This window comes from Physella acuta, unplaced genomic scaffold (genome assembly GCF_028476545.2).
Source record: "Physella acuta isolate Inbredline_101_S28 unplaced genomic scaffold, ASM2847654v3 ptg001394l, whole genome shotgun sequence".
Taxonomy (NCBI): domain Eukaryota; kingdom Metazoa; phylum Mollusca; class Gastropoda; family Physidae; genus Physella; species Physella acuta.
Window position 1 is genome coordinate 22,753 of NW_026732909.1, and position 24,663 is coordinate 47,415.

A 24,663-nucleotide genomic window follows, 5' to 3' on the forward strand; every position below is an offset into this window, starting at 1 on the left:
ATAATAAAAATAATGCTTTAATAGATCACTAGCCATTCAAATTAAAAATTTGTATTCAAATTAAAAATTTGAATTAACATATAGAATCATTTGATTCAGTGTTTACATTTGAGTATTAGATAAATCCTTGGTCAATGTTTAGTTACATCCATCTCTTGTTTGACTAATTTTGAGAATAACCACACCTGAAAACATAAATGTTGTAGTTAAAAAACATCCAGTAAATGGGTACAGACATGTCACAAGCTTGTTAGGTCTTGCAAACATTTTCTTACAAGTAACAGTGCCTGGCAAAAAGTGGCAGGCTATGGAGGATGTCAACATGAGAGAATGGGCAAGTTTGACTCTGGTGACAAATGGAATGGAGGAAGACGATTGCGGTGTGGAACAGAATAAAAAAAATGTAGTTCTTTAAAATCCATCTTACATCACAAGTTACCTTTTTAAACCAGGCGGTCCATGGGGCAAATGAAAGTAGAAGTCACCTGCGACCTCACTATATAAAGGGTAGTGTGGTCAGCACTATGCCCAGTTGTGTTTACTCAGGCCAATGAAATAGAATCAAGATTGGGTTAGCAGTTGCATGCTATACCATCCGATCACACCATCACGTTAATGTGTTAGTAATAAACATTTAGTTAAATATTAAAGAAAGTTTAAATTCAATTATTTTCATATTTACATAACTTGAGGTATTGAATTATTCAGCCTACAAAAAAAAAACTTTATGAAGTATTGTTTGTAGAAAGTATTTCACCTGTCCTTTGCTGAACCTGGCCTCTGCATTAGCAGCAAGTTCCACCTGTGCCCCCACAGGTTGCGCTGTGTCGGATGAAGCAGATAAACACTGACTACAGAAAATAAACTGGATACAGATCTCTTCTTCTTGAATGTACTTGCTCATTTTACCTAGAAAGGGTTTTGAGACAGGAAAGTTTAGTAAATATTTAGCATATTATAGTAAAAAATTGTCATCTGTCTCATAATAGTTCCATTAACAACATTCTCACAAATTATAATTAAAAATTCTAGAACTGAAAGTAGTCTTGGTATTTTTTTTATTTATTTATAATTTAGCTTAAGCAATCACAATTAGCTTCACACTTCTCATTTCATACGTGTAAAAAAATTAAAACAACTATGTGAAAACCTTATGTCTGTTTTAAAGAAATTATTTGACAGGAGATATGATTTACCAGAGTGATGGGTCTGTAAACCACCTCTACTTGGTTGAGTTGAAAAAAAGTAGACACCAGTTTCCAACTCTATTGGTGGTACTCTTAGAAATACTGGAAGACTGCTTTGCTCCAGAAAATCTAAACAATTTAAGAATGTTAAATTAATTTTTTGCTGATGTAAAATAAAGAAAATGAACATTATAACATAAACTGCTGAAAGTGTTGAGTAAATTTTGTTTCTTACCTTGTGGGCGGATACCTCCAAATAACAGCTGGTTACACACAGAACAAATAAATGATCTAGTTTTTGTAGGTACTGGGGTTGTGTCCTGGTTGAAATATTGAACAAAACTATGATGAACACAAATATTTTGAAGAAGTTCACTGAGCTAACATAAATGACTAAAATTCATTAAAACCTAAATACTTGTTTTAATTTTCGTAAAAGGTGCTTTAGCTGCTTGTTTATGAAATAGAATAAATTATAAGATTGGCATTTATATTTATAAAAAATTATCATTATGTTAGATTATAGTCTCTAAAGTCACAAGCCTAGCCAAAAAGAAAGTACTCACCACCGGTGATTCTTGTAAATTTTTCACCTCTTTACTTTTCTTTGGCGTTTTGGCCGCAATAGTTTGAGATTTCCTCTTCTTCCCTCGAGATTTTCGCCTGACAAGTAACTTTTCTTCAATGGGAGAAAAATCATCATCCCCATCCGAATGAGTTGTTGACGAGCTCCGGTTAAATTTGCCAGACTCCGGTGTCTGAAACTGCGTAGCTGGTTTGACAGGCTTGTCACTGTCGTCTGTGACATCTTTTCTTTTTTTAAAAAGTAGCTTCTTATTACTGCTTACTTTTTTAACGCTGCCTGCTAAACTCGGAGAGTTAATGAGACTCAGATTTGTGTCAAGCTTTGAAGATAATATGGATAAAGAAGGACTAGAGGGAGATAATGCTGTTTGAATGCTGCTTGGTTCAAAAATATCACATGAGTGTGAACTGGGTGGGGTTTCTTCCACCGATTTTTCAGTTTCTAGTTTTTTAGTTTCCTGACATTGATCAGAAACTGATCCAACTGCTTCAATACTGTCTATAACAATTGGATTGGACACTGTTCCATTACTTAGTTGACCTGTAGTAAAAATTTTGCTTGCTCTGCCTGAAGAAGAGATTTGCTTCCCTTGCATTAGAGATGACAGTTTAGCACTTGGTGAAATCCTGTTTCCACCAATGCGTTTAGACTTTATAAAAATAGATGGTGATGGTACATCGGCACATTTGTCTGGAGTATTGGGGGATTTATTCTTTTCAGCGAGGTTATTTACATGTTTATTGTTGACAGTTTTTGTTTGGTTGCCAAGTTTGATTAGTGGCGATGCAGAACTTAAATTGAAAATGGAGAAATTCTGAAAAGTAAAAAAAAAGATATTTTAAAAAAATATTTTAACTTACAAAAGCATAAGAACGCTATGTGTTTAGTCTTAAACATAGCTACAAATGCTGCATTGAATATACTGCTTTGTCATTCAAATAATTTGTCAAAAGTTTTTAAATTACAAAAGTAATGGTACACCGTCTATTTAGTCTTAAACATAGCCACATATGTTGCATTGAGTTTATTGCTATGTTGTTCAAATTATTAAATTAGTCAAAAATGTTAAAAGTTCTTACTCTCTGAGGAAGGACAGCTCTTGGAATAACTGTTTCTTTTGGTTTATCTGGGAATGTAGCAGCAGGAACATTGCTCACATCACAGAGTGAGAACCTGGGCGACTCGTCTATGACGATGGAGCTGTTCACTGGCTGTGACAGGTCCGGGCTAGAATTTTTAAATCAAAACGTTCTAAATTTTAATATTTTGCTTGTAAAATGTAAATAACAGCTTTCATAGAACAAAATAACTTGTCCACAAAAAAAATATTTATTGCACCACAAAGGTTCTTAACATAGTGATTTTCCAACATCAGAAATACTATAAAGACCAATTTTAAAGCTCCCCTTTTTTTTTTAAAAAACTCAATATAATCTGTTTTTAAAACATATTAAATAGGTAGGCCTATTTTAAGTTTCAATTATTTCTATAACATAAAAATGTAAACATATATTAAAAAAAAGCACACAAATTAAAAATACATAAGTAAAAAAAATTTCTGCTTTGTGAAACCTATTGACTACTCACTTGATTACATCTGTTTGGTGCTGTCTTTCCTCAATAAATTTTGTTAATGAGTTCATGGCATTATTAAATGCCGGGAATGTTTGCACTTTGCTTCTTACCCATTTAGATAAACCTACAGGATAAATCAGAATAATAATTGTGTCAAGAGCAAAAAAGAATTTAAAGATTCACTTACTTTTAAAAGTAACATGACATGGCAAAAAAAAATGAATTACCGCTGCAATACTTTGGTGGATCTTTGACAAATCTCTCATCAACAATAATTAATGCTCCCCAGTCTTGCCTAATTAAAACAAACAAAAATTAGATTTGTAGTGTAGTATTGTAACTTCTTTTAAGATTATAACGATCTGTACCAATTGTAAATTATTTTTAGGTTGAACCCGTGTTTTATACCTGTGTCTAATACATCGTCCCAGGGCCTGATTTAGCGCTCTGAAGCCCTGTGTTTCATACCACTGTTGGCCAGACAAAAGAGCCCTTGTTCTGCGATGGCTATCATTGTATTGCTTCTTCTGCTCCACCTAAAAATTTCCAATAATTTTGTAACCACACAACTTCACTGATCAAGCTTTAGGGATGCTCACAACTCTACATAATAGGGGAAGCTAAGCAAGACTATACCAGAGTGGACTAATGGTATAATACAACAGTTCACCTTAGCCCCGGCTTATACCTACCCATATCAGATAAGTACCTGACTTAATCGCATATGGCTGAGTATGAAGTATGATGTTAATCACACAATCCATGTATGTAGGCCTTACAAAGGTTAAGGAGACAGAATTCTAATTTATCAGCCCATAAAGCCCCAATACAGTAATTAATTATCTTAAGCAACCAAAAAAAAAGCACTTTACCTGAACATCTTTAAAATTTGGAAATGGAATCCCTACCTGAAATACAGAAATACAACTTTGTTAATCTGGAAAATTAAAGGCAAAAATATTTAAATAACAGGTTGCTGCTGGGGCTCAACGTAAGCAATCCTGCTGTTATGAGCAATTAATATTTTATTAATTTATTTGAATGTTATGAGATGACTCAAGGCTTTTAAAATGATTTAGTTACAAGTCTGGAATAAATAATGCTATTTAAATGTTTAAATCCTTACTGTGATTACAGCTCGAGCAAAATTATCAGCAAAATCCAATCCTTCACTGACTTTTCCTCGGCAAACAGCAAAAAACACAGCTCCAGTTAATATGCTGTCTCCTTCTAAAGATAAAGTATTTTCTAATTAATAAACAAGATGTCCAATAGTGAGATATACTCTACAACATTACTTTATGGCTATACTGTATAATTTTACCAACATACACGATCATTCAGGCAAAGTATTTTCTGGAGCTAATTAAATGAAAGAATGTGAATATACCAGCAGTAGGTTTCAGGGCCTCATAAAAGATCTCCATCTGCCCCTCAAAGTCTGTCTTGTCTGAACCACGTGGTTCAATAATAATTCTTTTCACAGAGGCAATTTTCTTCATTACACCAGTGCTCTACATTAAAAAACAAGAGAAAACTACAACATAAATACTTGGATACTTGATAAAAAAAATTAGCAAAACAGTGTATTAAGACATAAAGGAAAAACATTCTCTAAATAACATGCCCTCATAAAAGTATAACTAAATTTTATGGATTTGAATAATACAAATACTTCACACAAAATAAATGGAGGCCAAGTAGATTTTTAGAATTTCAGAGTACAGTCTATGACAGTTTAACATTTATATTGTCTTAAACTTAAAGAATTAATTAACATAATTGCCACTTACACTTAACTGTCACATATTTTGTTTACTCGCTCAGAAAAACCTTTAATTATGGTTTATATTTTCAAAAACAAACTGAACATAAAATTAACTCCTTACCTCCCAGCGACTGGTCAGTTTGTTCAGGACATTGTAAGATGGCAGGAAACATAGGACACCGTGAGGAACAATCTAGTGAAAATGTTCAAAGTTTACAACAATCAATTAAAACCCAATGAAGAATGTTCTTTCAGATGTGAACAATGGGGAGGAGAAGTAGTTTATCTGTTTTGTTCACAATGGAAATACTTCGCAGCATATACTTCCCCTGATATTTGCAGGCTCTCATTAGAGTTGTAGGGACTGATTTACAGATAGCCTACATCTTAAATTATGGGGCGGAGTGGTCTAGCGGTAGAGAGCTGGACTGCTAACCCATAAGTCTCGAGTTCGAATCTGGGTTTAAGTCAGTAGACCACCCAACTCTGATGGGTACCTAACTCACGTTAGGGAAAGTAAAGGCGGCTGGGCATAGTGATGACCACACTATCTCTTCATATGCTGAGGTCACAGAAACAAGTGAACTCTATTTCACTTGCCCCATAGACCGTCAGATTTGAAAGGGAAACTTTAGATCTTAAATTTACACCAGAATCTTATTTTAGATACATAAGTTTAAATGCTTTCAAAATTACCTCACACACTCTAAGGACCAGCGCACCAAGCTCATCCTGGTAGGCAAATGTTTCAATGTTTCTGTAGACAGCCTGAAGTTTGCCACCAGATGGTCCAGTACCCAGTGTCCCCACCCACACCTACAGAACAAATAGATTTATAACAACAAATGTTTCTATAGACAGCCTGGAGTTTGCCACCTGATGGTCCAGTACCCAGTGTCCCCACCCACACCTACAGAACAAACAAGCAGATTTATAACAACAAATGTTTCTGTAGCCAGCCTGAAGGAATCCCTTACAACAGCACAATAGAAATTTTTCTATAGAAGATAAGTTATTATGTCTATTGGTAACAATTGTTTTTTAAATCATTAAAAAATTACATAGCATGTAGGAACTATAACATGTTAGTACTCAAGTTTTATCTATGAAAGATAAAAAAAAAGTCTTTGAATCTAAGCTCATCAGCATAGGTTCTTTTTAAAAAAGTAATGAATTTAATTCTGTGGAAAAATTAAGTTTTCAACTATTTAAAAAATTCAATTAATTCTGAGAAAAAAGAAACAGAACCTACTTTTTATCTTGATTAGGTAAAAATTCCATTACATAATTAGATTTATCCACATGTTTTTTTATTAAAAGTGAAATCACCTGCGAATCTTTGATGACGTGATTAGCTTCCAGCTGTATCCCAAAGTTTATGCTCAGCTCAGACTCAAAAGAATTCAAGGGGGACAGCGTGCCACTGGTTAAAATAATGCTGCGTGTCTCTGCAAAGTCTGAGAAGGCCTAAAGAAAAACAAGCCTGGTTATGTTAAAAACTGTTTTAGATCACATGAAACAAATTTTAATTTTTTAAATAAATGATTTGTTTTTAAGAACAGCATCTCTAGCTAATGAATTAACACAATTTTGATAGCAATTTAACAAAAAATCACAAAATTAATGAAATTCACACACAACACATACACTGGGAATAAAGTTTTAATATTAACAAGAAGTAGAAACAAATGTAAACCTACCACTCCAGGATTCATGCACCAGAAATTCAATGTGTATTGTGTTGTTGTTTGCATTGAATTGCGTCCTTGAATGAAAAAACCCAGAGAGAATGGTTTTAAATTTAAAATTTATTTTGAATGGATTACATGATATTTAATGAAAACATTTTAGCTAAATTAAGAAAGTAAAATGGATACTAAAAACACCTTTCAGTTTATAATAAACATAACATAATTATTAAAGCTACCTCCATATCCACCCTTTGTGTTCAGCCATTGTCCTTCCTGGGAATCAAAATATGTGCCTCAATTTAAGACATACAAAATGGTGAACTAGGTTTAAATATTTTAATGTTGTGGATTTGATAAACAGAAAAAAAACAACTTTTTTTTTAACATAGCAATAAATGTATTACTGATTTCTCAACAATAAAATTACTTTGAAGAAATAAAATGATAATTAAAAAATTGGATAATAAACATAGTTGAGAGTAATTTAAACAACATGGGATATGATTGGACTTACCTTAGCAACACGCGTGTACTGGTAGGACTGGACCAATGAGGCTCTAAAAGAAAATTACTTATTACAGTTATATTTTAGAGAGTAAAAAAACAACTCAGCAGCATGTAACATTATGATAGTTTGTAGCCATGAACATGAAATTCAATGCTGTTTAAAACTGGTGGGAATTCTGGCTGGATGGTAGAGCATTCGACTGCTAACACAAACATCTCAAGTTCAAATCCCAGGTTCAATTTGCAATATATCCCTGAGTCCACCCAGCTCTGATGGGTACCTAACTCATGTTAGGGAAAAGTTAGGGCATAGTGCTGACCACACTATTCTTTCATATGCAGAAAACAGAAAAAAGGTGAAACCTACTTCACCTGCTCAAGGGACAGTCATGGGCAGTTCAATAGTATACCTTTCTACTTACTACTATCTTTGAAATTGAGATTAATTGAATAACGTACCTGTAGTTATACACATTAAAATAGCCAAGATTCAAACTGAGATTAGGGACAGAGTTACCTGTAGTCGTCCACATATTTGAGTTCAGCTCTGTACAAATACTCCAGGACTTGAAAAATCTGCTCCAACAGACCAGCAGTGGCTGGTTTCATTTCATGAAGTTCTGTGTTAAGTCCTGCCCTCAGTAGCTCTTCTTTCCTTTCTTCTGCTTCTGATTTCACAGCAGCTAAGGCACTCTGCCAGACAGAACAAAATAAATTATTGATAAATATATTTTTTTATAAATAACAGCAATCACGTGGTTTAATGAGTTAATAAAAAAATGTTTAAAGTTTATTTAAAAGACAGAAGTCATTAATTTACAATTTTCATCTATTTAAGGAATGAAATCCTACTTTTCAGCATTTCGTTTGGTTTTTATTTAACTTTACAAAGATTATTTAAAACACAACAACTTAGAACATATACATATTTTGCCGACATGGCTTAATAAAATATACCTACTTTTAAAATAGGAAAATGTTTTGGGCCAAAACCAACAGTCTCCAACCAGACAACTATGTCAAATGACGACCAGATTCTATAAGCTTTTTCAAAATCTTTTTGCTCTAGTCTGTCTTTGTTTTCATCAATAAAGATGTCCAATTTTTTTAACTATAAAAATAACAACAAAGAAAGCATTTAATAATAAACAACCTAGCTGTAATGGTACTCAAGTAATCGTGTTTACACACAGACATACGGACAAGATTACAATACTTTCTCTATACTTCGTATATATGAGAAAGTAAAAACTATGAATTAAAATAGAAGAAGTATGAAACCGTTTTAAAAAGACTTACTGCAGACCGCAGCTTGGAGTAGTCAGCCAAGTTGACATCACGTTCAACTGAAAGTATTTTCAACCAGTTTATTCAAACAAATAAAGTAAATCTACACAAACTAAACTAAAACACAATACACATATAATCTGAAAAACCAAATTTATTTTCTGTTGATTAAGAATCTTTAGTAAATTCTAAATAGTACCAACTGTATTAAAACCATTTACAGTGTTATTCTTGAGAAAAGAATCAAAAACATTAGAAAAAATAATGCAATGTTAATAACAGAAAGAAAAAAGTTAAGGATACTATTGCCACCAACAATAAGTAAATGCTTATAAATTTCTTGAATTATTTAAATTTTACTGTAACAATAACTTTTACTCGACTGCACTAAAGATGATAAAAAACAACGCCAACTAAATGAATTAATATCAATTTCCTCAATTAACTAACAGCAACAATAGCATTAATTTGTCAGCACTAAAGATAATTAAAAAAAATTACTCTTACTAAGACTATCAATATCTGCCATGTCAGCACTGAAGATAATTAAAAAAATAAACCGGGAGTGATCTCCCCTAAACTTTCTCGAATATTCTAATATAAAATTACGAAGGATGGCAACTCAGGACATAGACAATATTTGTTATCCATTTTTAATTACTTAAACTTTTTTTAATAGAATAGAATCTCGTAAAAAAAAAAAAGAATTGCACACCAAGTGAAAAGTTTCCCTTTCAAACCTGACGGTCTATGGGGCAAGTGAAGTAGAGTTCACTTATTTCTGTGACCTAGGCATATGAAGAGATAGTTTGGTCAGCACTATGCCCAGCCGCCTTTACTTTCCCTAGACTCAGGGACGGTCTACTGACTTGAACTCGGATTCGAACTCGAGACTCATGGGTTAGCAGTCCAGATCACTACCGCTAGACCACTCCGTCCCACACCAAGTGAACGCCTAATAAAATGTGTATAAAAGTGCGGGATATTATTAGTACTTTATAAATTTACATGCGTTTTTTGAGAAATCGGAAATAACGTAAATTAGTACTTCCGGTCAACGGAAATTACTCAAAATTTGACAGAAGGTAGAAAATTAGATCTGTTACTTACGTGTGAAATTTCATGCATCTATCTAAAATAGTACGCAACTTATAGGCTTTTGAAAAATTCAAAGTAGAAAAAGTACCACTTCCGGTTATCGGAAATCACTCAAAAGTTGATCAGGATCTACGATTTTGATAAAATACTTGTAAATGAAATTTCATCAACCTAGCTGTAACGGTACTCAAGTTATCGTGTTTACACACAGACAGACACACAGACATACGGACAGAATTGCAAAGTCTAGTTTTTACGACTCGATAACGCATAAAACGCCAAAACGTTTATATATTTGTATTTATAATTTTTGCCTAATTAAAATAAGTCCTCTATACTCCGGATGTGATGAAGGACTCAGGAGTAAAACGGTGAAAACTCAAAATTTCATGTTATTTTTGTGCACGATTACAATACTTTCTCTATACTTCGTATATACGAGAAAGTAAAATGACACTTACTAAGACTATCAATATCTGCCACAGCTTTCTGTATGATCTCTTGAGATATGCTCTGACTGGCCGCTTCCCTGGCAGAATCCTCAATGTTATGCGCCTCATCTAAAATTACTATGTGACCTTTCAAGCTAATACTCATCTGAAAAAAAAACATCACATTTAATTGGATAATTAAACTTACTGTTACACAATAAATTATTTGTCAAGCTTGATATTTACAGTGCAAATAATATAGGTTAAAACCTTCCTTAAAATCTAACAAATATTTTTTTACAAGAATTTTCTTAAGTAACACAATCCATCTTTCTTAAGGGTTATGTTCAAATATTATAACTCAGTTTTCACAAAATCTAATGGAGTGTTTTCTTACAAACTTTGCCTAAATATGCATCTCTGAATTTTTTAATCTAACTAAGTACCAATGAACTCATTAAAAAATAACAATATTCAATAACCATGTGTGATAAGTAGATAGGACAAACACTAGATAGACGAGGTGAGCTGGTATTCACAAATGAATGTTTATGAATCCCAGTATAAAATAAAAACACCAAGGACAGAGAAAAATTGTCACGAGTGACCTGCGGCATATAGCATACACCGCTATTTACTTGTTTTATTTTCTACTTTTCAGTAATTCATAATTTATGAATTCGACACTACCAATGCTGTGACTGAAAATATTTTGCTTTAAAACATTATCAGTAGCTTGTGAAGGACAATTATCCCCACCCCCCGCGAAAGTAGCCATCCGTAACGACAGTTTACAGACGACAATGACAAGATCAAGCAAAACTTGTTACTTCCCCTTAGTTTCAAATCGTTTAAAAATAAATTATCTGCCCCTAATAGCCATCACTAGTTCGACCCGTCTCTATGATTGTTAACATTTGGAGTGAACCACAGCTCAGCAGACTGGTGGGGTTGGGGGTGATAGCAGTGTGGTCTGTTGCCCATGCCTGGAGAACAAGGGGGGGGGGGGGAGGGTTATAGATTTGGTGTATGTGCGTGGTGGTGGTGTCTCGCATGGTTGGGCGATGTAGAGAATTATATGTATAGATTTAAACAGTGCCGGCGCCAGGTTATTTAGCGGCTTTGGCTAAACTTATTAAAACGGCCCCCCCCCCCCCCCTTGCAATATTCAATATTTTTTCGGGCCCCCTTATTATATATATATTTATATATATATATATATATATATATATTAGAAGACTTGCCTCACTAAATTCTAAATTAAACATTTCATTGCAAAGTATATCCATCATCAGACAACAAACCACATAGAGATAGGCTCGAACTCATTTCTGGCTTGGAATAATCAAGTTTTAAAATTTCTCATTTATGCCCAACGAAAATTATGAATAGTGATCCTTCTTATTTGGCAAGTCAAAGACTATGAATCAGGGAAACTTGATATGTGTAATGGTTCCAGCATTCTTTTTAAAAAATTCTTTTTTATTTGTTCTATTAATTTGGAACTGATTTCTTTTTATAGCTTAGTCATTTTTAGTTTTAATTCGCTTAGCAAAAAAAAACTATAATTAACTTTAATCAGTTTTATCGGCACCCTGATTCAACTATTTAAAGGCGAGAATAATGAATAAGTCATGGAAGTGGTTTAACGATTTGCTTATTTTTCATACTACAACTTATGTAGGTTTTTTTCCTTCTACGCAACAGTGTGTTTTGGTTAATGTAGAACTGCTGCAATCGCTTAGTTTTTTTTTTTTTAACCACTAGTCTATCAAGGTGCAAAAAAACATTATTTTTTGTCTGTTTTTGTCGTGTGTAAAATGGTGAAAACTGTCAAAATTTTCATGTAATTTTTGTGCACAGTTACAATACTTGCTCTATACTCTATACGAAAACATAAAAAGGCAAAGGGACTGTTAAAAACAGTTTTTTCCAGGCATCTCTTAGCAGGGGGGTGTGGCACCTCCCCCCTGAAGAAAGTATACCCCCCTCCCCCCGCCCAAAATGGAATTCATATAGCAAATATATACTTTTAACAGTGTCCCCCCCCCCCCCCCCCCCCCCCCTGAAATTTAAGTGTGACCACTCTCCCAAAAATTTCAAGTGCCCCCCTCACAGAAAAAATAGTCTGGAAGAAACACTGGTTAAAAACACTGGTTAAAAAGCGCCCCGACCTTTTCAAATAAGTGAGGTGGGGGCGCATTTTCATGCAAATACTTATATATAGGTCTAATTTGAAGATGGGGCGTAAAACTGATAGTTCGTCCTGGGCATCTAAATAGATCGCTACGCATTTTTATATAGTTAATGTAATCTAATCAGTTATAAATTATTAGGTACTTTTAATGGTTTTGGTTGAGAGGTTGTCTGTGTTGATTTTGTCATGCGTGAACACAACGCGTTACCAGAAACAACAGGTGATGCGGATCGTGGGATGCTGGAATATTTCATCCTACGCACAATCCGCTTTTATTAGCAAAAAATAATTTTATCAAATTAACTGATATAGTTCAATAATGTTCAGTGAATTATTACATTAGGGATAAAGTGTAGGGGTAATAGTGTAAGGAGTAAGTTAATTTAATTGATAAAAGAGTTTAGCATTAAAATGAGTAAATGAACCAAGTGAAGTTCCGCAGTCAATCTCCTTCACCCTACACAGGGCCGATACCTCAACCAGCATCTTCTGTGAGATCAAGTAAGCTGATTTTCAAGATAAATACACTTTATAAGATAGTTAATTTCATATCATTATCTTTCATTGTGTTATTAAATAATATGTGTTATTTTATATTTGGCCATTTAAGCAAACATGAACGGCAGGCGTAGCTTAAATAATACAATGGTTACAAAAAACCCCTTAGTATTGCCATTCCATGCTGTTTCATTAAACCGTAACATGAGTGGGTTATTTTAAAGAAAATATAATTTTTGAAGTATCCTTGCAGAATAAAATAATCTAAAAAAATAAAAATTAAAAAGATAAAAAAATGAGTGGGGACGTATCTTTGGTGATATTTCCTTTAAATTGATGCATTTTAATTTATCTTTGTATCTAACAATTTAAGTGGGAGATAACTAAAACTAGATGGAATTAGAAAGAAAAATGTATTTTTCAACAATGTATATAAATTAAAAATGTTGAAAAAATGCTAGGTTTCTAAAAATCGAATATCAAACTGTTGGTTGAAAAGAAATAAGGGAGACAACTTACCTTTATAACCTATCAAGTATTTATATGTAGCAAGATTCCAATGTTTAATAATTTTTTTATAGAAATGACAATTTATTCTAAGTTTAATAATTCAGTTTATGCAATATTATTAAGATTTGCTTCTTTGTTATCCAAAATTATTATATTTTTTTTTAACTTAAAATAAATGCAACCTTTACTATTTTGTACAAACAAATTCGGAGACATTCAAACACATATGATTAACCACATTGCCTATACACTGTTATAATTTGCCATTAAAACAATTGTTTTCGTACATCAAATCACAAGCTAAAAAAACACAGGCAAACATGAAGACCAGTAGCATTCATCAGAATGTGCAACGTGCATATGTTTACATGGACTGGAGGCTCAAGCCATTGATGATGTTAATGAAACAAAGAGGGACAGACTCTAAGACTTAAATTGGAAAAATACTGCCTCCAAGAATCTTGGAAAATTTAGTGAAATAGAACCCACATTGATCACCATTCCTCTAAATACCACCAAGAAGTGAAGACAGTTGGGGGATTAGCCATTGTAGAGAAAGGACGTGTTGTATATTTTGTAGTGTAGATCTAGTATTAGTGATTGGTAATTAAAGTTCAAGTTATATTTCATGATCGAACTTTTTGGTATTATTAGTGTAGTCGGAAATAAGAGTGTTTCAATGTTTATAGCAGGAGTGTTAGTAATAGAAGTAGTCATCATATATAACGCATACATCCCTCGCCCCACCACACTCAAATTGAAGGCTTTTAAAAATACCGAAAGAGAAGCGGGGACGGAGTGGTCTAGCGGTAAAAAGCGGGGCTGCCAACCAGTAAGTCTCGAGTTTAAGTCTGTAGACCGCCCCTGAGTCCATCCACGTTAGTAAAGTAAAGGCGGCTGGGCATAGTGCTGACCACACTATCTCATCATATAACAACGTCACAGACACAAGTGAACTCTACTTCACTTGCCCTATAGAACGCCAGATTTGAAAAGGGAACTTACTTTTTTTACAATACATTTCAATTCAGATTACCGGAAAAGCGCTGAAAAATTGATACAGAACTACACATGTGATTAATCCTTATACAAGCTTATAATGCCTCATAAGTTCCTCTAAGTCCCTTATAAACTAGTAAAACAGGTTTACTTATGTTAACTTACTGCTTCCCTGATTAGTGGGTCAATCAAGTAGTTGTACGGACAGATGATCAGCTCTGCTTCATCTTTGATGGCTCGAGACAAAAAGTATGGACACACCTAGGAAAGATGAATAACTTGAAATTTCGGTGTCAAATAACAGAAAAAAATGTAAGTCTGAACTTGATTTGTACTAGAGTTGTTACCCTTTTCCCCCTGCAGAAGTGAACCAACTCCTCCAGATCCCAGGCAGTGTCCAGCCCAGCACTTTTGATTGAACTTTGTGATGACCAGCGTGGGGTCCACTCCTTGAAGCGACATCCTGGACCCTACAATAGGTCACGAGTTTTATCAAAATTTGTTAACTAAATAATTGCATTAAAAATTAATCATATACTTTATTCCAATTTAAGGGACTTATAAAATTTATACCAGTATGTGCTCTTCTTCTATTACCTTCTGCTAAGTAGTTCTATCATAACTAACAATAATATTAAAAAAAATGGATAAAATATTGAATGCCATAACAGCCATGTATTATATCCAAATAGTTAATATACAGTAGACATACATTTAATAGCTCTTTGCATGCATCATTCTTATTTTTCCCTCTAGACACCTCTGGGTGGATGCAGGTATGCTCTCTGCTCCCAAGCACTGTCATTCTAAATTGACATAATTGAGATTATTATTGATAGATAATTATAATCATCATCAATTTGTGTATTTCCATGCATATCACAGACTCCACTGGAGCCAAAACAACAGTGAATGTACTAGATCAAGTGCAGTTATTGTGTTGCAGGTCAGTAGATAAATAAATATAATCTGTTAATCTAAGACAAATTCTAGCACAACTTACTTGACATTGTGATACTTGGTTCTCTTCAATTCCCTTACAATCTGAGCAACTTGTTTGTGTGTGCGTGTACCAAAATATATTTTGGGTATCCTTAAATAAAATAAAAAATATCATAATTTCAGTGGTAATTTTTTTTTACTACTGGCAATATCCAGGAGAAAAACTTCAATAAAATTAATCTATGAAATTGTTTAATATAAAAATAAATATGCTTACAGACATGTCAGGCAACAAGCAAGTGCAACTGAAGACAATTTCAAAATACTGAGAACCCAGCATGTAAAAGTTGAGTGGTTAGCACAACTTTAGCTAGCTTTATCTATCATATAGAGTTGATCTGGCAATCTAACTGAAACGTTCAACAATCACTCACTTTATATAACAAAACTCTTATGTAATTCTGGTATAACAAAGCTCTTACATAATTCTGGTAGTCCTGCCAGGTGTGGTACTTTTGTCACAGCAACATTTCTGGCACACTTTGACATTCTCCTCTGGTCCTGGCTCTTGCTTGACCCCATTTAAAATGTCTCCGACTGACTTCATGATCATGTCCAGATCGACTGGTTTGGCTTTTGTTTTCTCGTCCTCGTAAGAAATTTTTACATGGGTGCGAGGACTTTTCTTCTTTCCCTGATAAACAACATCAGTGATAGAAAGATCATAAGGTAATACTCTCAAAAGCTGGTCATTTAAAAATATATTGTGATTAAACTTAACAGTTTTCAAATTAAAAAAAAAGGAATCATGATAACTAGCAAGATAAAAAGCCCAAACACAGTGCATTTTAATACCATATGAACTAGAGAATCTTATTTTATCATGGTAAAACTTTCAATAAAAAGAAATTTGAATAACCAGTAGTCATCTCACTATTTTAAAAGAAAAATTATACGTTTTAGTCAATAAATTATCATCACACTTACAGGAAGATTGAATATTTTATTCTTGTCTTGAAAGTCTTCATCACTGTCCTGACCATCTAAAAACAACCATTTTATTTTCTTTTAACGAAGAATGACAGTAGTGTCACAAGGTGGGGTAGAGAAGTCTGCACCCAGTGACACCATAGTTTTAAAAAAATTGAAGAATTTACTAAATAAACAAGATTATATCCAGTAAAAAATATAATGGGTGGGGAGACAACCAAGTTATCTGGGGTGGGGGGATGTTTACACACCCGAGACATCCAACCTAGTGATGCCACTGCTGAATTAGTAGATGAGCAAAACATTCACAGTGAAAATGATTACTTACTGGTAAAATTTAGAGATGTTACTTGATTTAACAGTTACTTTTTCAATGAACAGGTTGGTATGTTGTTGCAAAAAATAAACATTGCATGACCCACCTGTTGACTGTTGCCATATAGATTCTTGTTGTGGGTTGACCTCTGGTTTGTCATCTGTCTTAGTTGTTGGCACATCAGCAACAACTAAATTGTGGCAGTCACAAATACACAAAGCTGGAAACATGGAGAAAACAAATTTTACTATGTAGAGTTTAGCGGTATAGCTGTCATAAATTCTAGTCTGATATTGCTGTTAAAAAATTCAAATTATCCAGAACAACTGTCCTTTTTAAAATAAAAATTGTTTATTATACTGGGACTTATGTCAGTAATTTAGCATTCGTAATTGATATATTATACACAGCAGCTGAAGCTAAGCTGGATTAGTAGCAAAATATAACGGTTTAAATTGACAAAAAATATTACTGAAGTAAATGAAGTGAACAACTGTAAATTGTTGAATTATAAACAGTTTCTTCACACTTAAGGAGAATTGAAATATTTATAATTGACTTATTACTTTGCTCAGAATCTGTAGCAAAAAAGTCACATTTGTTTTTTGGTATGGCTCAGACATGAAGTATAACAGAGACAACAAGCAAAACTTAAGGCTTTATCAGCATCTTAAAGAAACACTAGTCAGATAAAATTGGTTGTGATGGCTTGAGTTTTTAAAAGTAGCCTAAAATTGTTTCATAAGCAGCATGTCGTCACAGCCCTAAGCTCTGCAATGAGCCAAAAAAAAAAGAAGACATTTTTTTTTAATATACCTGTTTTAGTCATCTCCTCTTCCTCTCTGTCTCTTTTTTCTTGAACGAAAAAAAAAGATTGTAGTGTAAAAAGTCAGTTAACAATAAAATTACAATGGTACTTTAAAACACGAACAGGTAGAGTGGAAAAACATAAAAACATACCTTTCTCAGCTAATTGCCAGGCCAGGGATGAACAGAGTAGTGCCAAGCTTTTGCCACTGCCTGTTGGACTTTCTAAAAGACAGTTCTGGCGTCTCTCTATGCCTTTTATAATCTGATTAAAAAAAGTAAACTTTGTTTCATTATTCTGATTTCTAGTTTTCTTTCTAAATCTTAACACTATGTTCCAAACAGAATAAATATTTAAAATATGCAATAAAACACATAGCATTTAGTTAGACCTACTTTGTCCATCATAGAAAACTGTGAAGGATAAGGCTTGCATGGAAAGTATACAGACACGCCAGAAATCTTGTACTCGCTGTGTTGATTCATTGTGCTAAATCTCAGTTGAAAATTGCCCAAAATGCTGAAAACATATTCATATATTTAATAATCTATTGTATATAGGCCCTAGGCCTAAACTTAAACCTAGTATTTAAGACTATATTGTATATAGTATAGTAACTATATAGGCCTAAATTATTTTTATAGGCCTACCTAATAATACTAAGTATTTAATTTAAGCATAATTTCATAGATCAAGAATAGATCATATCCGGATATTAGACCTATAGATCTAATTCTAGAATCTAGACTAGACCTAGAATCTAAATCTAGAATTTTAAATCTTTTTCATTTAATTTTTTTTTTTATACTAGATCTAAGGCGCTTAGCACCTTTTAGATAGATAGAGAGAGATAGTAGAGATTAGAGACTGAGAGGAATATAATTGAATAGATCTAGATTTCTATATCTATAAGTTATATAAGTGTACTAAGTACACGGTAGGCCTATACTATACAGGCCTATGGAAAAGTCTGGTTCTACAGTTACAGAGGATTTTACTTTAGTTTTTAGGCCTAATTAGTAATTAATAATTATGAATTAATAGTTTATACTTTATAGTTTATAGGCCTATAATTTTTATTGATGACTGATGTCGGCTTGGGTGGTCACTTCAATGTCAATTGGCTTACTATTACTAAGTTACGAGAGCAGATCTAGATTTCTAGGTTCATTCAACATCTAGATTCTAGATCTGCACTATTTTAGTATTTTTAGCGGCAAATTAACAAATTTAGTTTTGCTTCCCCCCCCCCCCTATATATTAATAATTTAAAAAGGTCTGTTTAGGCCGGACCCAAAATCACATCTTGTTACGTCACTTTCTAAATCCCTTTTCTATATACTATTCATACAGTGACTGTTACTTAGAAAATGATTGCTAACGATGCTTGTTTACATTACATTAGGCATCAGTCATTTAAAATAAATTAAATCAAGCCGGAGTATCAAACCATAGCAGAGAAAAACTAAGACTGCTCTCCCTTTGAGAGTTTTCCTATCGGAGAAATTAAAATTGACCAACCGGATATAAACAAACTAATGTTTTGATTTAGACTACACACACGTGTGGGATAATTTATAAAATTATCTTAATTTCATGGTTAAAATATTTAACTGTTTATTGAATTTTGTATCCGTTTCTTTTTAAATACAAAAATTACAACGCTTTTCAATAACTACAATGGCGGATATAAAGGATGATCCTCGTTTCTCACACATATCTTCAGATCCCCGTTTTAGGCCCATGCCCAAGTCAAAACGCAAAGTAAAACTTGATTCCCGATTTAAAACTTTATTTACCAGTACTCATTTTAGTCATAGAACTGATATTGACAAAAGAGGACGTCCAGTGCTTGATTTCTCTAAAAGAAATAAGCATGTCATGGAAAGATTTTATGACTTATCAGATTCTGATGAAATTGAAAATAATTCTGTCGCCGAGTCGGACTCTGAGGATGATGAAAAAACGATTGATCAGAAAAAAGGAAAGAGAGAAAGAAAAATTGTAAAAAAGACAGCTCAGCTGGAGTCAGATGATTTAAAAGGGAAAAGTAAAGAACCGAAATCTCGAAAAAGAAAAGCAGCAGATTCTCTGTCACCTTCAAATGCAAAACAAAAGAAGCCTGAAAAAATCTTGAAATCAAAATCCAAATTAAAAAAGAAGAAAAATGAAGGTAAATTAAATAAATCTTTTTATCAGATTGTGTTGTTTAGTTAATCTTGTCGTATTAGGAGAATTTTCCTAATTATCTAAGAATGCTATTATGCACATAGCTGCCACATAGTCTAGAGACTAGATGCCGAATTGTCAATTGTATGACGTTTTTTAAAACGCAGAAACTATTATCCTAGCCTAGACTAGTGGTCCTAGTTTGCGATCTAACCCTAGGGTTCAGTGAGTCAATCTTAGGGGTTTGGTCGAGTTCTTGTCACACGCCCAACTTATATGATTTTTTAATTCGTCAGCGTGGACGATAGAATTAGTGGTACTGACCAATGACAATTTTATAACAACAGCACAATATAGTGCACTTAGCAAAATAACACATATTAGTATCATAGTATTTCTATATCATCAAAGCCACGACACACATACATCACAAATAGTGTCTATGCTACTTATGCCGGTGCTCGTTGATTGTGTATATACGTGCTGTGCCGAACATACTTTTTACTTCTATATTGAATTATGAATAAAACATTGTGGCCCAGTAGTCAACTTATGACTGTCGTGATGGTATGTTATGTGATTTTTTTCTTAATATTGACGGTGAGCAAAAAACATAGTGGTTGGACAATATATACAATATAAATATATAGATTCACATGTATAATTGTATTACAGAACTTCATGGGACTCTTGGGAGTCAGCGTCCTAATTGCATGATTTGCTTTGCCAAATAAAGCAATTCTCATCTAGCACTAAAAACTTTCTTAAGCTGCTTAGAGATGGAAAATACAAGCACACAAATCTCGCTTAATTCAAGGTGAAGCTACACATTTCTGAACTGGTGTCTGTATGGCACACTGATTGGCAGTTAATATTGACTATTATGTTTTTGTGTGAAAATCATATATTGTAATGGACTTGTTCTTTGAACACACTGATGTTGAAGCACAGTTTATTTTTTGCATCAGTAAAAGATATACCTGTTTTGAATTTGAAAAAAAATCGTTTTTTTATTTTTCCTATTAAATTAATTTTAAGGGCTCTGTTGTTATGATATAGCAGTTAATGACCATTTTGATGCCAGACACAAACACATAGCAACAGTACACTAAGCAGCACAATTTTAGTCTTATCTGCTATCAGTATCAGCTATAAAAAAATGATATTTGTCTTGACAATTTAATTATAATTACTTGAGGATGGAGAGTTATTGATATAGAAGATAATAAATCTGATGATGGTTTTGATTTAGTTTAGAATTTAAATACAGAGGAGAGAAGTGATGAAGAAAATATTGGTACACTTGGTTTGAGAAATAGATGAAGCGTTTTGGGAGTTAAAAAACTAATCATTTATTTCATTTAGTTTAGTAAGAATAAAAAATTGAATACAAAGATGGATAAAGCAACTACTGCTGGTTGAAATTGACTTAATGTGATTATAACAGCCTAAGTATGCCTTTAAACAAAATTTTGAATCAGCACGTTGTATTTTCTGAACTATTTCTCTGTGACTAGTGTTGCAAGGTAAAATTCAGGGGACCATTGTTTGATTGTCAGTTCCTATTGTACCAATTTAGCTAACACTAATTTAACTAATACAGTAAAGAAGTATCGAAATGAGTATCTTTTCCTTGTTGTTGAAAATAACCTCTGTTTTTTTAGTAATAGAATTATTGACAACCATTTTTGTTTAATGATTTCAGAAGTCTCTTCAGAGGAAGACACAGGAAATGAAGACATTGATAAAGAAGATGAAAGTGATAGTGTTGATGATGACGATGATGAAAGTGATGAGGACGAGTCAGATATCCCAGAGTTCACTCCTGCCCATGCCATTGAAGAAACGGAAGTTGACCACAGGTGGAACGAGCTTCATACCGACGCCCTGGTTGTGTCTGAATCAACTCGCAGAATCGCTGTCTGCAACATGGACTGGGATTATGTGAAGGCTCAAGATTTATTTATTTTGTTCAAATCTTTTGTTCCTGAAGGCGGGCAGATAAAAAGCGTCACCATCTATCCATCTGAATTCGGCAAAGAGAGAATGGTAGAGGAGGCGATGCTTGGACCTAAGGAGATCCGTGAAGGTCTAAAAGTAGATGAGGTAGAGGACAAGAAGAATAAAAAGAAAACAAAAGACCAGCAGAAAGCTAAACAGACTGAGAAAGAAAAAGAGGCAGCGCAAACTGAGAAGCTGAGAGAGTATCAGTTGAACCGGCTGCGCTATTATTATGCTGTGGTTGATTGCGACTCGGTTCAAACTGCTGATGCCATTTATAACGAGTGCGACGGGCGGGAGTACCAGCTCAGCTGTGTCAGGCTGGACCTGCGGTACATCCCTGATGACATGACATTTGATGACACGCCTAAAGATCGCTTCTCTGAAGAGCAGAGCACCGTGGGGTATCAGCCGAGTAAGTTTAACTCAACAGCTTTGTCGCAGGCCAAGGTGGAGGTCACGTGGGACGAGACCGAATTCGATAGGTTAAGCCGACAAATCAGCAGTCTACAGCAGAAGGATTTAGAGAGTATTGTAGAGGAAAATAAATATGCTGATATTATAGCACCCCCGGAGAGCGACTCAGAGGACGAGGAAGATGGAAGACCTAGTTGGTTGCGTTCTGTTTTAGATGATGAGGAGGGTGATAAAGTGTACACAGAGGAGGAAAAAATTCAGCTGTATCGCAAGGTGTTGATGGACAAACTTGAGGAGGAGGAACAGGAGAAGAAAGAGGAAGAGGGAGATATGGACAAGGAGGTTGAGTTCACTCCGGGGTTAAAGAGTTCCGTGGAGAAGAAGTTAAAGAAAAAAGAGAAACAAAAAGACAGTTCGATTGTGAATGAGTTTTTAGAGAAAAAGAAAGAAAAGAAAAGGAAGAAGAAGGAAGAGCGGATGAAAAAGAAGAAAATTGCTGGTGATGATGAGAATGAGAAAGCATTCAGTGATGATGATCTGCCGGATGATGTAGACATGGAGACCTTGAAGGAGTTGATGGATGTGGATGCAGGCACCTCTAAGACAAGTCAGAAGAAAGACAAGAAGAGGAAGAAGAAGAAGAAATATTTAGATGAGAAAGAAGGGATGGACGAGAAAGAAAGGGCCGAGCTGGAGTTGATATTGATGGACGGGGACAATGATCACAAGAGTCTACAAAAACCTGAGCCAGTGAAACAGGTGTCCAAGAAGAAGCAGAAGAAGTTGGCGAAAAAGAAGAAAGATAAAGTGGACAAAGAGGATTTTAAACTGGACGTTGATGACCCAAGATTCAGCGCCCTTTACAGCTCCCACTTGTTCCACATTGACCCCACCGCGCCGCAGTTCAAAAAGACCAAAAACATGGAGAAGCTTGTCAACGAGCAGATTAAAAGAAAAGGTAAACTCTCTGGTGCGAAGAGTTCCACGAATAGTGTACAAAATGACAGTCAGCCTCAGACAGTTGACTCTAAAGCTTTGTCCAAATCCTTGTTAGAAAGTTTGAAAAGAAAAATGAAAAAGTGATGACCTGTATTATTTACTAGTATAACATAATTGACATATTGAGATGACTAGCTTACATTCACCTTTGTTAATGTTATTGTTGCTACTGTTGTTACTGGACTTTTGGTTGAATTTATGTGTGCATAATGGCCTGATTCCTGGTTTATGATTTGTCATTTTTTATGTAGCTGTAACTACAGCTAAGACTCATATGCTGCGCCCCTCCCCCTTCATATTTGACCACAACTGGGTGCCACTATCTAGGTGTTACACTTTGGTTATGAACATGTGGTCATTTTAGCTCATTTAAGAACTCTTCTGTCCTGAGTGGTGACATTTAGCAAGAAGGCCCTTTACCCTGTGGTGTGTTAGGTCTAATGCCACTCCTCACAGTTACATGATTTGGTCCATTCACTGAGACAGCCAGGGTGGGGTGCTTGGAGGCACATGACTAATGTGAGAGATTCCTAGTACCAGATTAGTGTGGCATTATACTTATAGCATACTTAAATGGAAAGGTAATGGTCATGTCAATTATGTTGGATTTTAAATGAATATTATTTATTTTATGAGATGTTTTAAAAAAAATAAATAAATACTATAGGCAATATTGATTACACTGGCTTGTGGTGGTTTTCTAATACTTGTATGTTGGCCATTTTAAAAAAAAAAAGCTTATCTTTAAAAGGCCAAACTTATATAAGTGTAGGCTTGGTCTTTAATAAAAACTGGTGTTGATGAACAACCCTGTACTGGTACGTTCTTATCATGACATCATTTTTGTTCAATCTGTGGTAACTTTTTTCTGATAGTACATATGGGCATTCATGTGGGGACTACTAACTGATGCTGGCAATGACTGGAGAATCCTGGGAGATTCACTTGTGCTAGTCTCTAGAGGATTTTAATCTTGATATTTATTATTATTCAAACGTTTCCTGCAACTCTGCCTCAACTGCTTTTAAGTTTAACTAAGCTACATTTTCTTATTAGGTACCTGATAACTAGTGATAATCATAAACAATTTCACGCTTTTTTGTCGAATTTTGACACCATTGTTCCCACCCATTATAACCATGAACACCTCACCCAAAAAAAATAAGACCTCCCTGAGAGTGAAATGACATCACGAATCACACCAGCCTTTTAAGTTTTACATTAAAAAATTATTATGTATAATTTAGTCTTTTAAAAAGTGCGGCGACCCCCCCCCCCCCCCCCCCAGTTACTCTCAAGCATTGAGGTAGCATTGAGAATTTTTTTTCAACAAAGATATTTATTTTTAGATAATGCTTCTCTTGTCTCAGACATGCTTTATTTAAAAAAATTCATCCCGAGGTGCATCGCACTACCAGGATTAGATGTAAAATTATGGGGCACAATACCGCATCAAGCTCGGTGCGAAGCTATAAAGGTTAGACCACGTAACCCCAACAACTTTTTCTATTTATATTTAACTCGTAAGTCTTTTTTATCTTACACCAGGAATAAATGAATGCATATTGAAATTGATTGACATACTTTTTGATAATTTTATTTTTGACAATATATATTGTATTTAGGAATAAACAACCACAAACTCTGTTTAAAATTTTTATTAAAAAGAAAACTACTAAACATCGTG

The 24,663-nt window shown here is 34.1% G+C and overlaps 2 protein-coding genes across 5 annotated transcripts; one reads left to right on the top strand and one right to left on the bottom strand.

Moving 5' to 3' along the window:
• Positions 1 to 24: 24 nt before the first annotated feature.
• Positions 25 to 18,827, bottom strand: LOC131927289 (Fanconi anemia group J protein homolog). 4 transcript variants are annotated; one of them, XM_059283058.1, is made up of 33 exons: positions 18,786 to 18,827; positions 17,786 to 17,909; positions 17,543 to 17,654; positions 17,399 to 17,437; positions 16,689 to 16,802; positions 16,264 to 16,319; positions 15,759 to 15,970; positions 15,338 to 15,427; positions 15,047 to 15,140; positions 14,682 to 14,804; positions 14,500 to 14,595; positions 10,161 to 10,296; positions 8,614 to 8,660; positions 8,276 to 8,425; positions 7,832 to 8,007; positions 7,322 to 7,364; positions 7,044 to 7,080; positions 6,817 to 6,881; positions 6,446 to 6,583; positions 5,813 to 5,932; positions 5,238 to 5,309; positions 4,739 to 4,862; positions 4,475 to 4,575; positions 4,221 to 4,256; positions 3,757 to 3,884; positions 3,576 to 3,643; positions 3,361 to 3,472; positions 2,853 to 3,000; positions 1,754 to 2,587; positions 1,423 to 1,507; positions 1,197 to 1,316; positions 758 to 909; positions 25 to 185 (listed from the first exon to the last, which is right to left on the bottom strand). In XM_059283058.1, the coding sequence occupies exons 1-33, from the start codon at positions 18,797 to 18,799 to the stop codon at positions 132 to 134; spliced, it is 4,020 nt and encodes a 1,339-aa protein (XP_059139041.1). In that variant the 5' UTR covers positions 18,800 to 18,827; the 3' UTR covers positions 25 to 131. The 4 variants fall into 4 exon arrangements, with proteins under 4 accessions (XP_059139041.1, XP_059139040.1, XP_059139045.1 ...); XM_059283057.1 differs by having other exon boundaries at positions 4,475 to 4,578; XM_059283062.1 differs by having other exon boundaries at positions 4,475 to 4,578; positions 18,791 to 18,812.
• Positions 18,828 to 18,915: 88 nt separating this feature from the next.
• On the top strand, positions 18,916 to 23,645 carry LOC131927290 (ESF1 homolog). The gene is made up of 2 exons (XM_059283063.1): positions 18,916 to 19,563; positions 21,265 to 23,645. Exons 1-2 carry the CDS (start codon positions 19,071 to 19,073, stop codon positions 23,058 to 23,060), a joined length of 2,289 nt encoding a protein of 762 aa, XP_059139046.1. The 5' UTR covers positions 18,916 to 19,070; the 3' UTR covers positions 23,061 to 23,645.
• The last annotated feature ends 1,018 nt before the right edge of the window (positions 23,646 to 24,663 follow it).